The sequence below is a fragment of the Nicotiana tomentosiformis genome, chromosome 9 (genome assembly GCF_000390325.3).
Source record: "Nicotiana tomentosiformis chromosome 9, ASM39032v3, whole genome shotgun sequence".
Lineage (NCBI taxonomy): Eukaryota > Viridiplantae > Streptophyta > Magnoliopsida > Solanales > Solanaceae > Nicotiana > Nicotiana tomentosiformis.
The window spans coordinates 18,862,409-18,885,656 of record NC_090820.1 but is presented as its reverse complement, the minus strand read 5'-3'; the positions used below and the strand labels follow the sequence as shown (position 1 = coordinate 18,885,656).

General features: G+C 32.8%; 2 protein-coding genes and 1 long non-coding RNA gene across 4 annotated transcripts; all 3 read left to right on the top strand.

The window, feature by feature from the left end:
- The first annotated feature begins 4,769 nt into the window (after positions 1-4,769).
- Positions 4,770-5,191, top strand: LOC138898447 (uncharacterized). The gene is made up of 2 exons (XM_070184514.1): positions 4,770-4,986; positions 5,082-5,191. Exons 1-2 carry the CDS (start codon positions 4,770-4,772, stop codon positions 5,189-5,191), a joined length of 327 nt encoding a protein of 108 aa, XP_070040615.1.
- Positions 5,192-9,265: 4,074 nt separating this feature from the next.
- LOC117279331 (uncharacterized) lies at positions 9,266-10,403 on the top strand. 2 transcript variants are annotated; one of them, XR_004509743.2, is made up of 2 exons: positions 9,266-9,512; positions 10,022-10,403. It is a non-coding gene; the product is annotated as an uncharacterized lncRNA (long non-coding RNA). The 2 variants fall into 2 exon arrangements; XR_011411128.1 differs by having other exon boundaries at positions 10,009-10,403.
- Positions 10,404-14,472: 4,069 nt separating this feature from the next.
- LOC104106757 (uncharacterized) lies at positions 14,473-15,906 on the top strand. The gene is made up of 4 exons (XM_009615377.2): positions 14,473-14,761; positions 14,875-14,932; positions 15,238-15,410; positions 15,647-15,906. Exons 1-4 carry the CDS (start codon positions 14,473-14,475, stop codon positions 15,904-15,906), a joined length of 780 nt encoding a protein of 259 aa, XP_009613672.2.
- The last annotated feature ends 7,342 nt before the right edge of the window (positions 15,907-23,248 follow it).

The following is a 23,248-nucleotide window of genomic DNA, read 5'->3' as shown; positions in this document are numbered from 1 at the left end:
GGACGCGAAAATTAGTATATCCAAACATAATTAGTACTTCTCTCTGTCTCTTTACACTTGTCACTCAATGATTTGGAAATGATAGGTTTATAATTTATGTGGAAATGATAGGTTTTAAAATTTATCCCATGAATCTTTACACATGAAAATGTTTTTTTTCTTTTATTTTTTATTTTCATTTATAAGTAGGTTGGTCTCTACTCCTCGGGTATGAGTAAGATCTGCATACACACTATCCTCCCCAGATCATATTAGTGGAATTTTACTGAGTCGTCCTCGTTGTTGTTGTTATAAGTAGGTTGGTCAGTTGATTTCATTATCGTTGAATATTCCTTAGTTTGGAAATATACTTGTTTCATCTACAAACCATGTTCCCCTTCCTTGTTTTACTTATTTATTAGACCTTCAAAAATTGGGTGCTAAAGTCAAAAACTTGAAATTATATGAAAGGAAAACGTGAGGTTAGCGGAGTAGACAACTTTTTATATATAAAAAAATATCATATATACTTATAATTAGCCCACAATTATCAATCTCTGCTAATAAAGACATACTGAACATTGAAAAATAAGTTTAAATAAGATTATATCTTTCTCTCTCATAAGATTTCTTTACACTTATGAATTGTGATGGATTATAATATTTCGAGTGAGAATGATATAATCAATAAGCTCCCGTTTGTCCATAAAATTTGGGAGTTTTTTCTTCTTCAAATTTCTGTTTGTTGTAAGATTTTAACCATGTCGTGACAGATTTTGAAAACAAAATCTTCAAATCTCGAAAACAACTCTACAGTAGTTTTTGAAGTTTGAAATTTTCTACTCACAAAATTTCAAATTCTTTTCAAGTAAAATGAATGTCCAAACACGATTTTAACTTTTAAAAATTATTTTTTATCTCGTCTTCAAAAACTCATCTTTTCATGTTTTAATCAAATTTATGTCCAAACGCTAGCTTAATGTATTGAACAATCGAAATCTAATTAGATTTGCTTCTTCTTATCACATTTGAACAGACTTAATCGATTGTGGTGTATTCCTATTAAATAATGTAAAGGGTATTGTAACGACCTAACCGGTCGTTTTGACTTTTAGAACCCTGTTCTCTTAAATAAAACTTTCCGTATGTGCTTTAATGATTTATGACTGGTGGGGAGGGTTGGTTCGGGATTTGGAAGTGTTTGGGTTGAAATCGGAACACTTGGTTCCTTAAGTTGGCTTTAAAAGGCAAGTTTGACTTTAGTCAATATTTTGAGCAAACAGACTCAGATCAGTATTTTGACAATTTCGGTAGGTCCGTGTCGTGGTTTGGGACTTGGGCGTATGCCCGTAATCAAATTCCGAGGTTACTAACCCGAGATACGGAATTTTGATGAAACAATTAAAAAAAAATATTTAAGTTCAAATAGTGATCAGATGTCGAATTATGTGCAAACGACCCCGAAATAAAATTTTGATGATTCCAACAGCTCCGTATGGTGATTTTGAACTTAGGAGCGTGATCGAAATTTTATTTGAAAGTTCGTAGTGAAATTAGGCTTGAAATGGCTAAACCAAGAATTTTAAGTTTGGAAGTTTGACCGGGGAGTTGACCTTTTGATACCGGAGTTGGAATACAGTTTCAAATTTTTTTATAGCTCCGTTATGTCATTTATGACTTGTGTGCAAAATTTGAGGTCAATCGGAGTTGATTTGGTAGGTTTCGACATCGAATGTAGAAGTTGGACATTTTAAATTTCATTAAACTTGAATTGGAGCATAATTCGTGATTTTAGCGTCGTTTTATGTGATTTGAGATTTCAAATAAGTTCGTATGATATTATAGGACTTGTTGGTATATTTGGTTGAGGTCCCGAGGGCCTCGGGTGAATTCTGGGTAGTTAACGGATCGAATTTGGAATTTCAAGAAGAGTTGAGGCAGCTGATATCTGGTGTATCTTGGCAGCAGTTGCAGGTCTCGCAAATGCGAACCTCGCATTTGCGAGAAGGGCTTCGCAATTGCGAAGAAGCCCGACCTAGGCAGTGTTCGCATTTGCGATACATTTGATGCATTTGCGATCCCAGCAGAGTTCGCATTCACGACTCTTTGGTCGCATTTTCGACCCCAGCAACTGAAGGCCAAGCTTCGCATTTGCGAGAGTTGTGTCGCATTTGCGAACCTGGTGTCGCAAATACGACATCAGAGGCTTGTGCCCATCTCATTTAATGCGCGACTTAGGTCATTTATCTCACTTTTCTTTTATCTCTTGGGCGATTCTTGGAGCTTTTGGAAGAGAGTTTTCACCTAGCACTTTGAGGTAAGTAATTCCTACATAGCATGAGTTACATACATAGAATATTGGTAGATTATAATATGTAAATTAGTGAAAATCATGGATTTAGGTGAAAACCTAGATGTTTGATAAAAATGAGATTTAACCACGAAATTTGTTATGGAACTTAGTAAAAATCATATATTTATGTTCCTAAGATTATGGGTAACGTTTTTATCCGAAAATTTCCAGAATCCGAGCACGTGGGCCCGGGGTAAATTTTAGAAATTTTACCATTTTGGATAAGGTAATTTATTTAATAGATAAATTTCGAATTATTTAGCATATATTAATTATTGTGTATAATATTTGGATAGTTTTGGATATTTCGGCGTCGAATCAAGAATTCAACGTGACGTGGTAATCGAAAAGTGGACTTTGAGACGAGGTAAGTCTCTTGTCTAATCTTGTGAGGGGAAAAATTATCCCATAGGGATTAATTGAATAATTGTTGCTAGTTGCGGGGGCTACGTACGCACGAGGTTACGAGAGTCTGTGCGTAGCTATTATAAATGCTAAAGTCCGGGTAGTTTAGAACTCAAAGCATGAATTACTTGTGTAAATTGTGTTCCTTGATTAATTAATATTAATTGATATATATGAATATATTGTGAATTGTTAGATAAAGATATTAAAGGATGGAAATGTTATATGCTTGATTTTCTGTTTAAATTAATTAATTATTAAAAGAAATTGTTCTCCTCCCGAATTTATCTTATAATAAATATACTCTCCTTCCGGAGGTACATAAGAAAATGTCCTCCTTTCTTGTGGAGCGGGCCGAACGACTTAGCAGGATAGATGTATCTATGGATCATGCCGCACGTCCCTCGGCAGTGTACACGATACTCTGGATCGGGTCGTACGTCCTCGACAGAAATCGTGCTTAATAATAATAATCACACGATACCTTAATAGCTTATTTCAGCTTGCGAAACTAATTGATAAATTGGAGAATTCTTGGAATTTAATGAATTATTATGTCTGCTTGTTAAGGAATTAATTGTTATTCTTGTAAATGAGATTAATTGATAAATTAAAAATTATTTGAATTGAAGGAATTTAATTAATATATTGAGAATTGTTGCATTTGAAGGAATTTAATTACTTCTGCTGGCTAAGTAAATTATTGTTAACTCTGTGAATCACGTTGATATAAATATTTCTATTTTCATTATTATTTAATATTATTGACCCATAGTGAGTGTTAGATTAGGCTTGATACTTACTGGGTACACGTTGTTTTCGTACTCATACTGCACTTGCTGCACATTTTATTGTGCAAGTACCTATATGTCTAGTGGCCTTGTGGGCGCAGAGGTGTGATTAATAATTATGGGGACATATGTGAGCTACATTCTGTATTATGATCCGCAGCCAACAGAGTCTCTTTCAGGGTTATTATATTTTTCTTCTCTAATTTGTATTCTAGACAGATGTTGTATTTTATTTTTAATTCCCTAGTAAATGCTCATGTACTTGTGATACCGAATTTTGGGAATGGTTGTGAGTTATTTAGAAATTTAGATCCTAAAAATATTTATCATTTACTCTATGAGTTTTATCTTTACTATTTCATTGAAGAAATTTTTATTTTAAAAATACTAAAATGGGTAATTAAGTTAATTGATTATGGTTGGCTTGCCTGACAGTGGTGTCCGGCGCCATCACGACCCTTTTGAATTTTGGGGTCGTGACAGGTATAACTGTCATTGTACATTGAAACTGTTAGAGAGTTGTTAATTACTGTTAGAGAGTTAGTTAAAGTTTATTGTTAGGAGTTAGTTAAGAAGTCTAAATACACTGTTAATGGAATGTGTATAAAAGCAACAGTGAGATGTATTTTCAATACTCTTTTTAGTAATGAAATAATCTTTTTCATTGGCTTATCTCTGTTCTCTCAAATGACTGCCTCATCTCGTTCTTCTTCCCTTCTTTTCTTCCTTCGTCTTTCTGAATCGTTAATCATTACTATGTGAATTACATCATGGTATTAGAGCTTTCAAGCTAAAATTCATAGCTTGTATATTGATTCTAACTACTAGTTCCTATCTTTGTTCTTTCTCTACTAAAATTAGTATCAAATCTGTTCAAGTCTTGAATTAGCAAGAAAATGGCGATAACTGATGATTCGTTGGGTCAAAATCCAAGAACTCAGTTCACTACTGAACATGTAACTCAATCTACCGGGAATCAAGTGAATTAAGCTATTGGGATTGATTATAATCATCCCCTATTTCTGTTTTCATCAGATGTGAGTAGAATTCAAATCATATCATTTCAATTGACTGAGATTGAAAACTACTCTATCTGATTTAGGTCTATGCGAGTTGTCTTGTTAGGGAGAAACAAGCTTGGTATGGTTGATGGCACGTGCAAGAAAGAAAGATTTCCATAAATTATGTGGAACCATTGGGAAAGAGTGAATACGATTATGCTTTCTTGGATCATGAATTATATGGTAAAAGGTCTTCTTGGAGGAATCATGTATGCATCTAGTGCACAAGTGATCTGGGAAGATCTAGCAGAAAATTTTAACAAAGTGGATGACACAAGAACTTTCAATCTACCTAAGGAAATGACTACTCTATCACAAGGTACAACTTCAGTGTCTGTGTACTTTTCAAAACTGAAAGATCTGTGGGAAGAATTTGAAGCCTTGGTGCCAGCACCTGGTGTGACTGTCCAAAATCATGGGAGTTTGTGAGTTACTTGCAGAAATTAAAGTTGTATCAGTTCTTGATGGGATTAAATGATTCATTTTCTCAAGCTAGGAGTCAGATTCTAATGAGAAGTCCCACTCCTACTGTTAATCAGGCATATGCCTTAATTGTAAGTGATGAAGGACAAAAATCTGTTATTGCTACCACAGGATCATGAGAGCTAATCCAACAAGTCAAATGGGAAGTTTTGATGTACTCTAAGACGGGAGGAAATCAGAATCAAAATCAAAGGTTTAGAAGAAATTATAATGTATATTGTGAATTCTGCAAGATGATGGGACATAGCAAAGAAAACTGTTACAAGATAGTTGGATACCCTGCAGAGTTCAAGAACAAAAGAAGAGAAAATGGTAGTACAAGTATAAATGTAGCCTATAATGTCAACCTTCTAATATAAAATGGTAATTCAGTGTATAGTTCAGCTGCTCAAGATCACCAACAAGGGCCTATATTTAACTATGGAAAGAATACTAATATGAGTGAATAGACTACTGGAAGTAGTTCTAACAACTTAACCACTGAGAGTACTATGAGTCAGCTGATAAATTATGCACTTACAAAGAGTCAATATGAGTAGATTCTTCAATTGCTGAACAAAAACACTGTGCCAAATAACGCTACCTCAGTAGCTAATGTGGCAGGTATTGACACAACTTTACTAGTTGCTAATTGCATTAAATAATGGATTATGGATACAGGGGCTACAAATCACATGATTTTTGATATCAACTTGTTAAAGAAAGAAACAGTTGCTGAAATAGAAAATCCAAAGAAAATTCTGTTACCAAATTGTGACATTATAGTACTCACTCATACATGGTCCAGTTCAATATTAGAAAGCAACATGATAACAAATGTGTTTTATGTTCCTCAATTTAAATATAATCTATTGTCAGTCTCTAAACTAACCAAAGAATTGCAGTGCTCAACTACATTCTTCCCTGATTTTTGTGTGTTTCAGGAGTTCTTCACTGGGAAGGTGAAGGGGATTAATAAAGAAGATGGTGAACTTTACCTACTATATACTGATACAAGAGAAAAGGAGAAAATGGAGGCACTGACTGCAAAAAGTAATGAGACAATTGAAGCTGAAAAATCAGATGTAGTATTGTGGCATAGAAGATGTGGTCATGTATATGCACAAGTTTTAAAAAAGTTGATTCAATTAGATTTAGAAACTATCAAGAGTAGAATAAATAAGTGCACAGTTTGTCCTTGTGCCAAACAAACTAGACAACCTTTTTCTATAAGTAGGATTTAGAGTAGAAGTTGTTTTGATCTAATATATGTAGATTTGTAGGGGGCATATAAATACCTACTTTGGATGGAAATAGATACTTCTTGACTATTGTGGATGATTTTTCAAGAATGACATGGGTACTCCTGCTAAAGCAAAAGTCTGATGTGTGTATCACTTCAGCACTTCTTTAACTATGTCAAAAACTCAATTTGAGAAGATAATAAAAATCATCAGAACAGATAATGGAACAGAGTTTGTAAACTCTGTATGTGAAAATCTATTCAGAACCTTGGGTGTTATACATCAAAGAACCTATGCTCATACCCCTCAGCAAAATGGAGTTGCTGAGAGGAAGCACAAATATATACTGGAAGTTATAAGAGCTATCAGATTCCAAGCTCAAATACCTATCAAGTTCTGGGGATATTGTATATTGGTTGCAGTGTATCTGATAAATAGAATGCCTAGTTCAGTTATTTGAAATATGTCTCTATTTGAGAAGCTACATAAAAGAAAACCTTATATAAAACACATTAGAGTGTTAGGTTGCCTAAGTTTTGCAAATATCATTCAGGAGCATGACAAGTTAATGCCTAGAGCAAAACTATCTATCCATATGGGCTATTCAGAAGTCCAAAAAAGCTATATCTTATATGATCTCTCTAATCAATCTTTCTTTGTTAGCAGATATGTCACTTTTAGAGAGGATATATTTTCATTTGCCAATAAAGAATGTATTTCAAAGCATGTGTTTGTGGATAATACATAAAAAACAAGAGTATTGTTTGACAACAATGAAACATCTTTTGAAATAAGATTAGAAATTACCACAAGCAATAGTTAGCTAGACAGAATTGAAAGATCAGAATCCAATGCAAATTAAGACATAAGAGAAGAAAATTATTCAGACATACCAACAGACTACATGTACACTGAACTAAATGACCATATTGTTCATGAAGAGCTTACTTAAATAACTACAGAAGCTCAAAATCAGCAGCAACCTGAGCCTTCTCAGACATCTACAGAAGCTCAGAATCAACAACAACTTGAGCTTAGAAAGTCCTCCAGAGGTAAGCATCCTCCTGTATGGATGAAAGATTTTGTATCTTTAAATATTCATCAAAATGTGCTCTATGCACTTGATCAATATATAAGTTATGACAAACTATCTCCTAAATATCAAGCATATGTAGCTGCAACTTCCTCAATTGTTGAACCTACTAATTACTTTGAAGCTATCCTAGATCCCAAATGGATAGAAGTTATGAATGAAGAGATAAAAGCCTTTGAGAACAATCATACATGGGATATTGTAACACTACCAGAAGGTAAGAAACCTATTGGCTGCAAGTGGATTTACAAAATCAAATGCAAAGCTTCAGGTGATATTGAGAGGTTTAAAGTTAGACTACTAGCTAAAGGATATAGTCAAAAAGAAGAGATTGATTACTAAGAAACATTCTCACTAGTGGTGAAAATGGTTACAGTGAGAACTATCTTAAGTGTTGCAGCCTCAAATAAATGGCATATACACCAAATGGATGTGTATAATGCTTTCTTTCAAGGTGACTTATTTGATGAAATCTATATGGAGATACCTCAGGGATTTAGAAGCCAGGGGGAGAATAAGGTATGCAGGCTCATTAAATTCTTATATGGGCTTAAACAAACTCCTAGACAGTGGAATACAAAACTATGTAAGGCTCTACTGAAATTCAACTTCAAACAAAGTCAATTTGATTATTCACTATTCATTAAGAAGATTGCTAAAGGAATCACTATAATTTTAGTATATGTAGATAATTTTCTAATCACAGGAGACAATCTACAACTTATTGAGGAAACAAAAATATCACTGCAGAATGCTTTCAAAATGAAAGACCTGGGGAATTAAAATATTTCCTAGGTATTGAGTTTGCTAGATCACATAAAGGAATTATTATGCATCAAAGGAAATATGCTTTGGAGCTAATTTCAGAGGTTGGACTTGCTGCAGCAAAATCAGCAGTAACCCCTATTGACAATAATGTCAAACTAACCTCAAAATAGTATGATGACTATGTTGGACAAACAGAAGACTCGGAAGACATTGATCCTTAGGTTGATCAAACTTCCTATCAGAGAATGATAGGAAAACTCTTATATCTGAATGTAACTAGACCTGGCATAGCTTTTGGAGTTCAAACACTTAGTCAATTTCTTCAACAGCCCAAAAAATCACATATGGAAGTTGCCTTGAGAATTGTCAAGTACGTTAAGAATCAGCCAAGTCAAGGAATCTTACTATCTAGTACTCAGATTAATACAATCACTGCATTATGTGATGCAGATTGGGCTGCATGCCCTTTGACCAGAAAATCTATCACATGCTTCTTAATCAAGTTAGGTAACTCGTTGGTATCTTGGAAGTCAAAGAAACAGATTACTGTTTCTCGAAATTCTGCAGAAGCTGAATATAGAAGCTTAGCAACAACAGTAGGTGAGCTAATTTGGCTCTATGGACTGTTAAAAGAAGTTGATACTCAAATTAAGTTGCCTATTGATATTTATAGTTACAGCAAAGCAGTTATACAAATAGCTGCAAATCCAGTATATCATGAAAGGACCAAACACATTGAAATTGATTGTCATTTTATGAGAGAAAGAATTCAACAAGGACTTATTACTACAAAGTACATCTCAACAACTGATCAACCTGCAGACATTCTTACAAAGGGACTAACCAGAGTTCAACATGAGTATCTAAAATCCAAGCTAGGTGTGTTCAATATTTTTTCACCACCTAACTTGAGGGGAGTATTAAATAATGTAAAGGGTATAACTGTTATTGTACCTTGAAGCTGTTAGAGAGTCGTTAATTACTGTTAGAGAGTTAGTTAAGCTTATTGTTAGGAGTTAGTTAAGAAGCCTAAATACACTGTTAATGAAATGTGTATAAAGGCAACAGTGAGCTATATTTTCAATACATTTTAGTAACGAAATAATCTTTTTCTTTTGCTTATCTTTGTTCTCTCAAACGACTTTCTCATCTCCTTCTTCTTTCCTTCTCTTCTTCCTTCATCTTTCTGAATCTTTAATCACTACTGCGTGAATTACATCAATTCCACTCTTATTTAACAGTGTTAAAATGATAATGACACCCCTTTTAACCATTAAATTTCACAGTTTCCATCTTTCGGTTACTGGAAAAGGAAGAAAAGAAAAGGACACGTTGCTTGGATTTTAATTCTTTTTGGTAGGTCTACTTTGTCGTCAAAACATGAAAAGAAGTGTTCAACCCTCCCCCCTCCCCCCAAAAAAAAATCCCATCTCAATTTGTATTTTATGCAAAAGATAGAATGTCAATGGTTAAAATTGATGGAGCCTAGAAAAAATAGACTTCTCCTTTAGAGGACTTTTTCTTAAATATTTTTCAGTTAGCAAGTGTCGGCAAAAAAATATATAAATATTAAAGAACATTTTGACAAGTGAAATAATTTCTTTATATTATCTCTTGGATGATTTTAAGTTGTTTTACGTACTTTTTTTTATGCAATCTCTCTTCTCCAAAAACTTTAATTAAAAAAAATAAAAAAGTCTTCATAAGTAAGAAAAGTGACATGTATTAAACTATGGTTCTTTGGACCAGCCCTTTCTTGTTCCTATTTACCCCTAAATATCTCCATCTTGAAATTTACATTGAGGTTTTCTTCACAATTGTGTCCGTTTTACTGGTTTCACATTTTTTCTAGGTTATATATGCAGGTGCTCGTCTCTTCTCTGGGACTGGGATATCGATTTGAATGGCAGGCTCGATTGGCAAAATTTGAATTTATGGTTTGTATCAGTTTGTACCTGAATAATGTTAAAATTAAAATTATAAGTAGTTAATTAAGTCTTTTAACTTATATATTATTATCAGTATACGATTCCCTCATATCGTAAATAATATATTACTGGAGTATGGTTGAGTATAAATTTGTTTTGAAGTGGCGGATGAAAATAATGGATGGTGCTTTAGTATTTGTTCGAACGGAAAAAGAGCTGAATTGGTTTCTTTATTTTATGTTAGGAAAATATTTTAAGATGATCAGACATTCAAAAGTAATCTCGTCCAAGGATTATTTGAAGATATTTTTTGACACAATTTCAATTATGTGTGTATATATATAGCAACTACTTTCCTTTACGTCATCTCAAAGTTAAGATTAGCCTTTTCTTTTTTCCGTTTATAGACCGATGCCATGGAACATTCGATCCATAAAAAGAGCAATCCGGTACATGAAGTATTGTGAGTTCATGCTAACGGATAGAATTATCAAATTATTAATAAGGATAGAAATGCTACCTTTAATGCGATTATAAGAATTATCCAATTTTATGAAGGATGTATAAATAAATATAGACTACCTCACTTCCCATAAGAAATAAACACATAAAGCTTGTGGTTATAGCACTCTTAACCATTGACCAAAAACTTGATTGGATGTCTATTCTTTCCACCACCAACATATAAACATATATACAGCTAATAACTAGTTATTCGAACTAAATAAACATGCTTTCCCAAAAAGCAATTAAACTAAACAAAACCATATCCAACCGCAGCCATAAAATAAAGCAAGAACGACAAACATAGATGGAATGTGACTCAAAAAGGATATTTTAGAGAGCTTCAGGGTAGCTTTATATACTCCTAACGCTGATTAATTAACAATTAAAGAACAAACCAAATAAATACAATATTGGTAAAACGTTTTAGTTATGCTAGAATAGTAGAATATAAGATACACGTTTATTCTTTTGTTGCTGGTGGGCAGAGACGGGCCAGTATTCGACAAGAGGAGGACCAATGATTTAAACTTTATGAGTTTAATTTTTAAGGTTTTTAGTATTGAACTTATTATATTTTTAAAGTTATGAGTTCATATTTACTATTTTTGTAATTTTAATAAATTTTTACATACAAATTTTTACTTTGCATCAAAAGTTATGGGCCCAGTTGAACCCGTCAATAGAACACCACATCCGCCCCTGATCTTGGGGCACCATGACATTAAATATAAACTTATCACTGTTCATAAAGATTGGTACGAGACTTATGCTAATATCTGATTATTTTTTGAAAATATTTACAAGCATATATAGAGTTTTTGTCGAAATTTTCCATATGATTATCTCTCAACCTATAGTGTGCATCAGCATCTGGGTGGGGTGGGCACCAACTGGAAAGATAAGGTCTACAATAAGAAAAAAGCCATATCAAAATTGCAAAATTTATAGTGGCATTAGTTGGCACTATTGCATAGTGACGGGTGAGACACATGATTCAAAGATAAAGGGTCCACACGATTTTTTGCAATTCCGTTTTGCTTTTTCATTCTAACTAATATCAACTTTATGGGGAAAAAAAATTAAAAATAGTCAAAATTATAACTGTTAATTACAAAATAGTTAAACTTTTCAAAATAATCAAAATTTAACAACTTTTTCATGTAAAGATAAAATCTAAACAAAAACACCTTTAAAAATTCGAAAATATTCTAGCATAATATGCTGGATTCAAATTTTTAACATATGAGCTTCCAGCATAATGTGCTGAAATTTCATAATGTGCTGGAATTCCAACATAATATGAGTTTATATGCAGGAGCTCCATAATCCAACATATTATGCTGGAATTTTTTGTGTGTTGGAGTTTCAACATAATATGCTGGAAGTTTATACGCAGAAGGTCCATAATCCCGCATATTATGCTGGAACTTTCCGTGTTTCAGCAAAATAATGGTTATTTTTTAATGATTTTACAAGTGCTGACTATTTTTTAATTACTAATCCAAAAACTGGCTAGCTGTGCTATTTTCACCAACTTTATGGAATACTATCCTACAAGCTATTTGGTGGATAATTTGGGATTAAAGAAACTGCAAAACTTTTTAAGGTAAAAATAGAAATATATTTAGCCTTGAGTTTAGAGATCTCTTTCTCTGATAGCTTTTTGTTGCAATATGGTTTTTTTACTTGCGGATTTAGGAGGTGAAATTTATGAGTCTTACGAATGACCTCAAGTTAAATATACAATAATAATTAGATCCACATAATATTTATAATAATATTTAATATATATTTTAATACATATATAATGTCTGAGCACAAATTATTGAGTTCCATGAACACATAGGTTTACACTGTAAATCCGCCATTGCTCCCTGCATGATGTAGATGGCATGGTACCTGCACAATTTGTAACTATGTTTCCTTGCACCAGCTTCATGGTATTTTATTATTTAATAAACTTGTTACCTATCAAAAATAAAAAACGAAAAAAGAAGAAAGAAGGATTCGTAAGACTCAAACTTTGTATTCTCGTATGTACATAATATCTTTGTAGGCATGTAAAATTTGTGGAATTAAATTCATAAATTGATTTGGACTATATTTTAAATTAAAGAAACATTAGTCCAAATAAATTTATTGGGATAATATAATTGGATTAGGGATTTTTTCGTTCCTATACACTATTTCAAACCTTATTACCAAAACTGTCTCAGTTTTGGAATTTATCTGACCTAAATATGTTTTAGCTAAAAAAAATATACATTTGTTTAAACTAGACTCCTTTATGCGATAGACTTCCTTATTTAGATGCGCAATTTTGGGATAGCTTATATTTCAGTTAGAAATTTTAGACGCAACCATCGCACCATAATCAAGGCAAACATATCTGTAGAATCCTTCTATTATGCAGATTGTCTTTAGTTATTATCGCACCATAATCAAGGCAAAATATCTGTAGAATCCTTCTATTACGCAGATTTCCTCTGATTTTCCATAAACAAGTCAACAAACTCAAAAAAAAAAAAAAGCTTCTGAAGAAAACAATTGCAAATAATTAGCTACAATTGAATTGAATTTCGCGGGATACTGTCAAAATTAGCGATTATGCTTAAGCTCAATGGTCGGTGTGATAGCATTGGGAGATACAAAGATTTTGATATTGACGAAATTGTAGTCAATAAAAATTTAAATTATAGTCAATTGAATTCCGCAATTGCAGAACATCTAATGATTGATACCTCTGCAAAAATCATCGAAATCAAATATACTCTCAACGAACGTTGTCCTCCAATGAAAATTCAGAACGATATGGGAGTTCAAGTGTATATGGAGACTAAAAAGAAAAACAAAAACTTAGGAATGTATCCGTTGTGTATAACAGTACATGATTTCGATTTGGAATGTAGTATGTCGAATGCGAGCACAATTGCAGGTTGCTCTGTTTTTCGAATGCTGATGTTTTTCAATTTCAAGTGTTCTACAATTTTACTACAAATTATCTACAACTATACTACGTAACAAATATAATTCAACTGTTATGTCTCTAAATATAATTGAAGTATAACTGTTACACAGTACTTAAGGTTTTGAAAAAGTAAAAATGTGATCATAGAACAAAGTATCTACAAGTATTCTGTCAAATACTGAACACTTGAATGTACAGAGGTCTGAATTACTATACTTTTAATTGAGTGCAAGTATTTCTGATTATCATAATACTAACGTGGTACAATTGTCAAGTAATTGTAATACAATTGGAGAAGTATCAGGAACAATGAAATTGATTGATATGCCAACATTCCAATAATTGTGGAATATGAAAGTATCATCATAATAGAACATACGTCAAATATAATTGAAGTAGGTCAAGTTTACCAAGACAAGCAAATAATTGTCAGTGCATTGAAGCATCATTCTGTAATGAATAAGTTTCAATTTAGGGTAAAAACGTCTAGTGCAAGAAGGTAGAAATATTTTATTTGTCAAATTCATATTGTGTATAAGCTGTAGTTTTTATATATATAAATTATATATAAATTATTTAAAATAATTTGTTGTGCATAAAAAGCCTCGTATTATGTACCTACAATTTGCATAATATTTTTTAATTATTTTTATTCTATAGTTACTGACTTGTATGTATTGGGGACAATTGTACGTGGCACTTCAAGTCCACCAGCATAAATGAATCAACATTGTTCAAGGTTCGAAAATTCAATAGCTTGCACACATGCTCTTTGATGGACAACACATATATACAATGCAAAGCTACTGCCATGGTAGTTGGCAGCATGGAAATATGCGGATCCTAAGAAAATATACACACCAAAAGACATATAAACTGACATGTTTCAGAATATGGTGTAAACTTAACATACATGCAAGCTTGGAGAGCAAAGGAAAAGGCTTTGAAATTTTTGAGTGGTCATCCTGCTGATTCCTATAGTCGCTTGCTGAGTTATTTGTATATTCTGGAGAAGACCTATCCGGGGTCGGTTGTGAAATTGCAAAAGACTAAAAATAACTGTTTATTGTATGAATTTGTTGCTCTTAGTACGCTCATCAAGGGTTGGGAGCTTTGTAGGCCAGTTGTAATAGTCGATGGCACCTTCTTGAAGTCGGCATATAGAGAAATCATGCTAACAACTAGTACAATGGATGCATCAAGTAATGTAGATTAATTGTAAAAATATTGTAATAAAGTTATTTCTGAGACTGTATTTTTATATTTTCAAGTTTTATTACTGAAATTGAATTTCTTTTTGTTACCTATGTGATAGGTAACATATTACCACTAGCATACGCCGTTGTTGATTCAGAAAATGACGTATCATGGAGGTTGTTGTTTGAGCAATTCAAACATGCATATGGTGAAAAACTAAATATGTGTGTTATTTCGGACCGGAATGAGAGTATATTGAATGCAATATCTATTGTTTATACCGACATGCTACATAATGCTTGCATGTGGCATATTTGGACAAATATAAGGTTAAAGTTCAAGAAAGGTCATCTAAATTTAAGCGAATTGTACTTTGCCACGGCACGATCATACACGCTTGATGATTTAATGAAAGAATGTCAAAAATTGAAGAGATCGACACACGTGTTAAAGTATACTTATACGATATTGGCTATCACAGATGGTCTCGGGTACATGCTACGGTAAACAGAACATGGACGATGACATCAAAGATTGCAGAGTCCTTGAATGCAGTTACCAAAGATGCAAGAGAGCTGCCCGTAGTTGAACTATTAGAGTACATGAGGACTCTTCTTGAACGTTGGACTAATGAAAAGTTATTGAATGGAAAGGGTACGTTCACATACCTTGGGAAAAAATACAACAAAGAGTTAGAGGACAACAGGACATTATCGCAAAAAATGAGAGTAAGTTTTGGCCAATAACATCAGATCATTTATTTCATCAAACTAAATATATATTGATAATTGTAGATATGTTATTGTATAATTATAGTTATTATGTCTTTTATCTGTATCTGATAACTTGTTGTATGTTTGTAATAAAATTATATGTGAGGGCTTCAACAGATTACATAGATACTGTGATAGATGGTGTGAAGCGCTTCATTGTTTGCCTTCAAAACAAGAGATGTAGGTGTGGACAATTCCAGCTTGATGAACTTCCTTGTCCACATGCTTTGGCGGCTTTGAGGCATAGGAACGAGTCTTATAAAAACTATTGTTCTCTTTATTACACGAGGGAGAGCCTTCTGCAGACTTATGAAATACCAGTAGACCCATTTCCTGATGAAAGCAAATGGAATATGCCACAATATATAGCAGAATAAGTTGCAATACCACCTACTGCGAAAAGGCAACCAGAGAGACCCCAAAAATAAAGATACAAACTATATGATGAAATAAATGCAAAGAAGTACAAGGTTTCATGTGGCAACTGCGGACAAGAAGGAGAATAACAAAAGATCTTGTAGGAATGCTCCCAAAAGAAAAATAAGAATTGATATAGTATAAATATTTTTTTTACTGAGTACTATTGATAATAATATGTCCTTTAAGACATATTCAGTTGTTTTTGTTCTGTTCTGAAGAATTATAGTTGTGGTGTAATTGTGTTGCTAATTTGAATGAAGATTGTCTCCTATAATGAATGTTTGGTAAATAGATTTCAACTCTTAATGCAATTGGTTAGTAGTTGTTTTGTTTAAAAACTAGGTTTATTTATTAGTTTTAAGTTTTTTCTAACAACATTGCTAAAATTGAATAGATTCTGTATTTTTGTATAGTAGTTGTAGACATAATTATAGTTATGCTGTAAAGAAATTATATAGTACCAATATCGAGATCAAGCACTAACAACTTTCAACAAAAAAACATGCCATAAATGTTTTCTATTGTAAGTAGTAGAATTCTGGACAAAATAACAAAACAAAAGGTAAAATAATTGTAGTACAAATCTGCTACAAATAAATTGTAAATGAATTATTCTTAATAAATAATTTTCCTACAACTTTAATATAATCCAGCTACAGCTAATCACTTTCACTACAATTTTTCTACTGAAAAGGGCAACTATTTCCTTTTGTTCCGGACTCGTGTTCTCTCCCTCACAGCCGATGCACCTTTTCTCCTTGCTAATCTACCGGTCACTTCACTTTCACTAATTGTACCAAGCTCTTGCTTTTTACTAGCATAATCCCAAAGGAGCGCTCCATAACGTCTACGGTGTTGATCAATATCAGAAAGGTCTTCCTTTGAATCCAGAGCTGTCCAATGCTAACATACTGCAAATGCCGCCACGTATACACCACAGTCACTACAATAAATAATAGTGAAAAATATTTAGCATTCGATCTAAAATACAATTGGTTAAATTGAAGGAAAAGCAACACATACAGTGTTCCTCCTTTTTGCTGGGATATCTCACCGACCAACCACTGAATGTCGAGAGGGTCAGTAACACCTTTTTCAATGTATGTCTTTGTGTTCTTGTAGTTGATGTCTGGACGCTTGCCATAGAAGCAGGTGCGTGACAAGTAGAGGGGGATCATAATAGCAAACTTGTCGACAGCAGATTCAACAAGTTTGTGATTACGTGAAGAGACCATACAATCATAAACATATAAAACCCTATCGGTAATATCAAACACAGCCAACAACCAATAAAATTTCTCAACAATATTTATGGGATTAATCAAAAAATCAACTTTGTCCCATACAATATATGCAAGTAATCGGTACCCCAATATGTATTCTGATATGGCGTCCTAGGGTTTGACAACACCAAGCTTCCTATTGGCAGGGGCATTACTGTACCTCTCATAAATTTATTCTATTATAGTCTTGAACATACAGTCAGTGATTGTAAACCGTGTTCTATTTTCAGGACCATACTTTCCTCTCTTCCTCAAATGGTATAAAATAACATCAATGTGCTGCAAAAAATAATATTTGATTAGTTCTCACTGCTGCATACAATTTAACTAAAATTTTCAAACAAAACATCTATAGATATCTAAATAATAGATTACTTCAGCTAATCATTAAATTCTGCCAGTGTATGAGTGTACCGTGTTATTGAGGATTTGCTCGGGATGTACCAAAGTATAAAACCAGTCCCTTTTATCAGCTTTCTCCACTCCAAGATTAAACCATGGGTTGGGATGGTTATATTTTATAGTATAAGGCGCCTTCTTCCTATTTAAAGACATAGAAAGTACAATGAAAATGTAGTTGCAATTGAAAATTTATAAATTCTATGTACTCTATAATACGAATAAGTGTGTAATCTAACCTCTTTGAAACCATGTCGGTACCTAAATATAACCATTTATTGAATTCTTCCAACAAATCAGGATTAACATCGTCGCCAATAACCACAGTAAATGGATGCTTGATGTTGAAAATTGGAGGAGATCCAGCAGAAGTGCTTTCACCAGAACTGAAATAAGGGAGAAAGGGGGATCTGGCATGCTTTCCAGGAACCCTTGTTCTTCCTTGATGGACAGGGGTTGTTTCATCTTCATTAACCTCATCAAACTTAACTATCTGTTGAGAAGTTCTCGGGCAACTCAAAATCATCAAGTGTTATTGCCCCTTTTCCAGACCTGGAGTCATTGTCCGAGTCAGCTACATTGATGAAGTCGATGGTTCACCTACAAAGTTAAAAAAAAAGAATAACATTGTATGTTTTTTGAATTAGAAATGTTGGAAAACTGTAAATGATATGAAAATTGTTGTTTTTTTCTACAATTATATTGTAATATATAATATCACTGAAATCTTCATTGCAATCCTCTCCTTGTTGTCTACCATTTACTTCTTATATTGGAGATCGTAAATGCATAGTCTTATTCTCCTCATTGTTATGCTCTCCTTGTATGCCAACATTTGCATCCTATTTTGGAGAGTGCACATGCATAGTTTCCTTCTCCGTAATAACAAATGTGTACAACTTAAGAGAATTGTAGATCATTTGGGGTAAACTCAAATAAACATTGTAGATAAATTATAGTTGAATTGTAGTTAATTTGTTAAAATATTGTCATGTAGATGAGATGTAATATGTATTGTGAAATATGTAGATACAATGCACTAAATCATACCTTCAGTTTCTTCCTCCAATGCCTCTTGAAATTGGGAGGATAAATCAACACCTATCAGGCATGATATAGGAACATTCTCCTCTTTTTGAATGCCAGACATGTGTCCTGTATCTAAGACAATAATTGAAAATATAATGTAGATTATTTGTTGATAATTTAGGCTCTATGTAGATATAGTGTAAATATAATGTAGATTATTTGTCATCAAATTGTGTTAAAACTGTTAAAATACATATTTTACTATTGCTGCCCAACACTTGTTTAGCACTACTGTCACAATACTGTTGTTTGTTCTTTTCTTTATAATGCTCATAATTTTTCGTAAAACAGCCAGTAAACTGCAAGCAGAATTTCTTAGGCTATATACTTTATGAATGCTAATAAACATAAACATGGTAAAAAAATATTTTTCAAAATAAATATATTTTGAATGAAATCTTAGCATCAATGTTAGTATTCTGTTGACCTTTTATTGCCTGTAACACAGACTTGATGGAATCATTGAGTAGCACTCGAATGCTACCTAGTTCTTCAAAAACCTAAAGAACAAAAAATGCTTATAATATATCTGACAATAAGAGACTTACAAATATACAAAGAAGACTAAAAATTAGGTATACATCTTTCTTGAACAATCCAAGGTCTGAACCGACCTAAGTATAAAAATATAAAGAGTTAATAAAATAATTTGCATAACAAAAATTATAGAAACCAGCTAGGAATCTCATCAGTTGTTACCTTATCAACATCTTTTCTTAATTTTTTTAGTTGTTTCAGAATATCTTTCTTGTCATTATTCCCATTGCCTGCTTATTGCCAGATGAAGATAGTGCATCTGTCGGATGCTCGGCCTATGTTTTAGCTTCTTCAAGGATGTATTCAACTTTGTCTAGCAAAGTCATTTTAGAAATCTCTTCTGGGGCTTCAATCATGTTGATGAACTGAGTGAAATAAAAATGTGAGGGACCTAGCCAAATTATGTATACAATTTGTATTTATATTATCTGTACCATAAAATTGTAGTCCAGTTCTATTAAGTATGTCAATATTTTAAGATACCTTACACAAAAGTGAAAAATATTTACCTTGATCCATGATGGTTTGATCATCCTCTCTTCCAATACAGAAATTCATATCTTGTCCTTACTAGTTGTCCAGTTAAGTATGCGAGGGATCGAATTACCAACCCTTGTAACTATATTAGTATTGACTGTAGAGCAACACCCATATAACCAGATTTGCATAGCGAGTGAAAAACCTCGAATGAGATAAAAATGTACAGACGGGTTCAGCTTATGCCTAACAGACTGAAGCAATTGTGTATAAGTTTCGATACCCTATGCAAAATTCGCATACTGCCCCGAGTCCATCAATTAGAACCTTAAAGTGGTCTATCAAATCATTATCTTTCTTTGAAGGGCAGAGAAAGAATTCTATCAGATAGAGAATACACAACGTGACTGCATCCTCATCATTCACCCAACTACGGTTGGTTACAATTTGTTTCAAGTACGACTTCTCAACTTTTTTCTTGTTCAAAAAATAGCTCCTCATTATTTTACTGTCATACTTAGTTGTGTAACCAAAGTCCGTTACTTCTATAAAATATCTAAGGCCAGTGATAAGGCCAAACTCCCTTAACCCAAAGTTCAGCCTCTCACCCTTTATCTCTGCTGTAAAAAAAATGAGAACCTGATGCGTTCAATTCATACTTCATGAGAAGGTAAATTGCCTGATTTTGGATACATATTTTGGGCATGCAAAGAAAGTGCCCAAAATATGTCTTCTTAAATAATTTTAACCCATTTTCAGACAATAACACCTTGATTTGGGCAGGAACAGCAGGGTCAGATAATGTTTGAAACCTAGTGATGCCATAATCAACATCATGTGGTACAAAAAATATCCGATTCTGTACCAAAAGAAAAAAAAAGTTCATAAAATATATTTAAAGACCAAAAAAAATAATAACAATTCTGCTATACTTTAGCTACAGCCAGAAAGACAGTAATACATTGCATACATATAAATTACAAAATCAGTAAACAAATACAACAACTGAACTACATTGAAACTACAAATGCACAGACAAATTTATATTTAGAGCAATAAACTAGAAAGTAATATACATTTAAAGAATTGGGGGAAAAACAAATAACTGGACATAATATATACAATTTTTTTTTTACAGAAAATAAAATTAACATCTACAAATAGAGCGAAAAGTAACCAATAAACCAACTAAATCATGTAAAACATATCGTGACAAAATTATTTTAAATAATATATAACAAATCTACAATTTTCAGAAATGTATAGGAAAATTGATAAACAACAAGAAATATACACAATGTAGACAAAATTTCTACAATTACAGAACAAAAAAAAAGGTACTAGGATAAGAATGAAAATAGTTTTTTAAATAAAAATAAAAAACAAAAATTGTAAGTACTACAATTTGACCTTCTAAAATGACTGTTGGGGTATATTTTTAGGAGATTTTTGAACCTTCTTCTTTTTTGAAGGTTTTCTAGTAGAAGAAACTTTGATTTTTTTGCAGGTTTCAGAATAACTTCTTCTTCGACGAAATCATCATCACGAGCAATTTCTTTGCCCTTCCGTTTTACTGATTTAGCAGATGTCGAAGCTTTAGCAGCATCCATGTCATGCTTGAATTTTGTTTGAGCCACTGCCTTAGCCTCACTAGGAGAAAGCTTGGACTTTCTCTCTAGTGTTGCATGTCTGAATTTCACCATTTGTTTGGATGATTCTTGCGTGAAAGCACCCAAATCAAAAGTAGGAATATCACCATCAGTATCTTTTTTAGGGCTATTCCTCGGAGTTCCTTTCTTCTTCATCGTAAGGGAAGGAAAATTTGAAGCACTAAAAATTTCGTAATGATTTTTAGAGAAAAATCAAAAAACTTGAGAGAGAAATTGTAAAAGCTTTTTGAACAAAAATGGAAGAAAGCGTTAATGGAGGGAGAGAGGATCAGAATCCTGGGGGTGGGGAGGGGGTGGGGGTGGGGGAGGGGCAGAGATACGTGGGGGGAGTGGGATATGTACGTTAGATATATTTTAGCGTGATTAAAGGAGAAACGTAGGGGGAGGGAATATATCATTTAATTTCTAAAATGTATATTAATTGAAAAATTATATATGCCTATGTAATTAAATTGAAACTTGAGTAGGGAGGGTAATAAGGTTTCATACAGTATATAGGAAGGTAAAAATTTTATTGGATTAATTATATAAGTTCAATATATATGGACTTAATAAATTAGTCCAATTTCGTTGGGATACAAGTGATGGGCCCACTTTATTAGGCTCAATATGTTATCTTCTTAAAGGCCCAGTTTGGTGCTACATGTCAAATAATGTGGCACGCCAAGTCAAATAGAAGAGCCAATAGGATCAAGCCACGTGCCAAAATAACAAGGCATGCCAAGTCAAATTAAAAGGCCAATGAAATCACGCCACATGTGCAAGTGACATGCTCTGCCAATCAAATGCGACCTTGTCACACTTCAATCTGATTGGTCGGAAAGAGTTTGTTCTCATCACAACTCTTCTCTTCCATAACTATAAATATGGGTCTTCATAACCTAGAAAAAGGAACCATACGTTATAACAAGAAGTAAGAGAGAGCTCGTGGATCAAACGCAATAAATTCTTCCATAATTTTCAAACTTCAAGCAATCAAGTTCAAGTTCAAAAAATCAAGTTCGAGCTCAAGAAAGAATAGTAAATCAAGATTCAAGGAGTACGGGTTCAAATCAAAGTTCGTGCTAGTTGAATTCAAGATCATCATTCCTGGCAACAAATATAGATTCAAGATCAAGCTCAAAGGCCCTTGAATTTATTTACTATTGGAAAGAAGAATCAGAGGAATCATAGAGATCGTAATACTCAAATTATTCGAAATAAAATACTGCGATTATTGCAATATTTTTCGGTCTCGATTATTTTCTTGACGCAAATTTATTATCTACAAACTTAACTACTCTCTCCGGTCAACTTTAATTAATTTTTTTGATAATTTTTTGTGGTTCACAATATTTAATTTTTTTCAGATATCAAGAAGGAATTAACTTATTTTTTCCTAAGTTGCCCTTGGAATTTAGAGCCTAGGAGTATTTGTTGTATTTCCAATGAACAATTTACTTTAATATGGTCAATTTTTTGTTAATTAATGCTAAAAAGTAGATTTCTTAATATGTATGAAAACAACCAAAAAATAAATTAAGTGGACCAGAGGGTATTGAGTAACCACTCAATTTTACAAAAATAATTTTTAAATTTTCTTTATTGAATTAATCTCTTACGGGTTTAGAACTAAAATGTCCTCATGGGAATATTTATTAAAATGTTTCACATTGATTTAGGAAACAAATTTATTATCTCCTTATATGATCCTGAACAGTTCTTTTGAGATTGAATTAAGTCTTAAGTTCATCTTCTAAACAATATTTTCCAATGCATGACTGATTTTACATTTATATCTTTTTATCTCACTTTGCTCACAGAAATTATCACTAATGAATCTCCACTTATTTCAGTTTATTGGA

What these genes read in the sequence shown, in the direction of transcription:
- LOC104106757 (XM_009615377.2), top strand. Translation starts at nt 14,473, where the DNA reads ATGCAAGCTTGGAGAGCAAAGGAAAAGGCTTTGAAATTTTTGAGTGGT. An exon ending in TAGTACAATGGATGCATCAA is followed by an intron (nt 14,762 to 14,874) that starts GTAATGTAGATT and finishes CCTATGTGATAG; the next exon opens with GTAACATATTACCACTAGCA. An exon ending in AAAGTTATTGAATGGAAAGG is followed by an intron (nt 15,411 to 15,646) that starts GTACGTTCACAT and finishes GGGCTTCAACAG; the next exon opens with ATTACATAGATACTGTGATA.
- LOC138898447 (XM_070184514.1), top strand. Translation starts at nt 4,770, where the DNA reads ATGGTAAAAGGTCTTCTTGGAGGAATCATGTATGCATCTAGTGCACAA. An exon ending in AGCCTTGGTGCCAGCACCTG is followed by an intron (nt 4,987 to 5,081) that starts GTGTGACTGTCC and finishes CATTTTCTCAAG; the next exon opens with CTAGGAGTCAGATTCTAATG.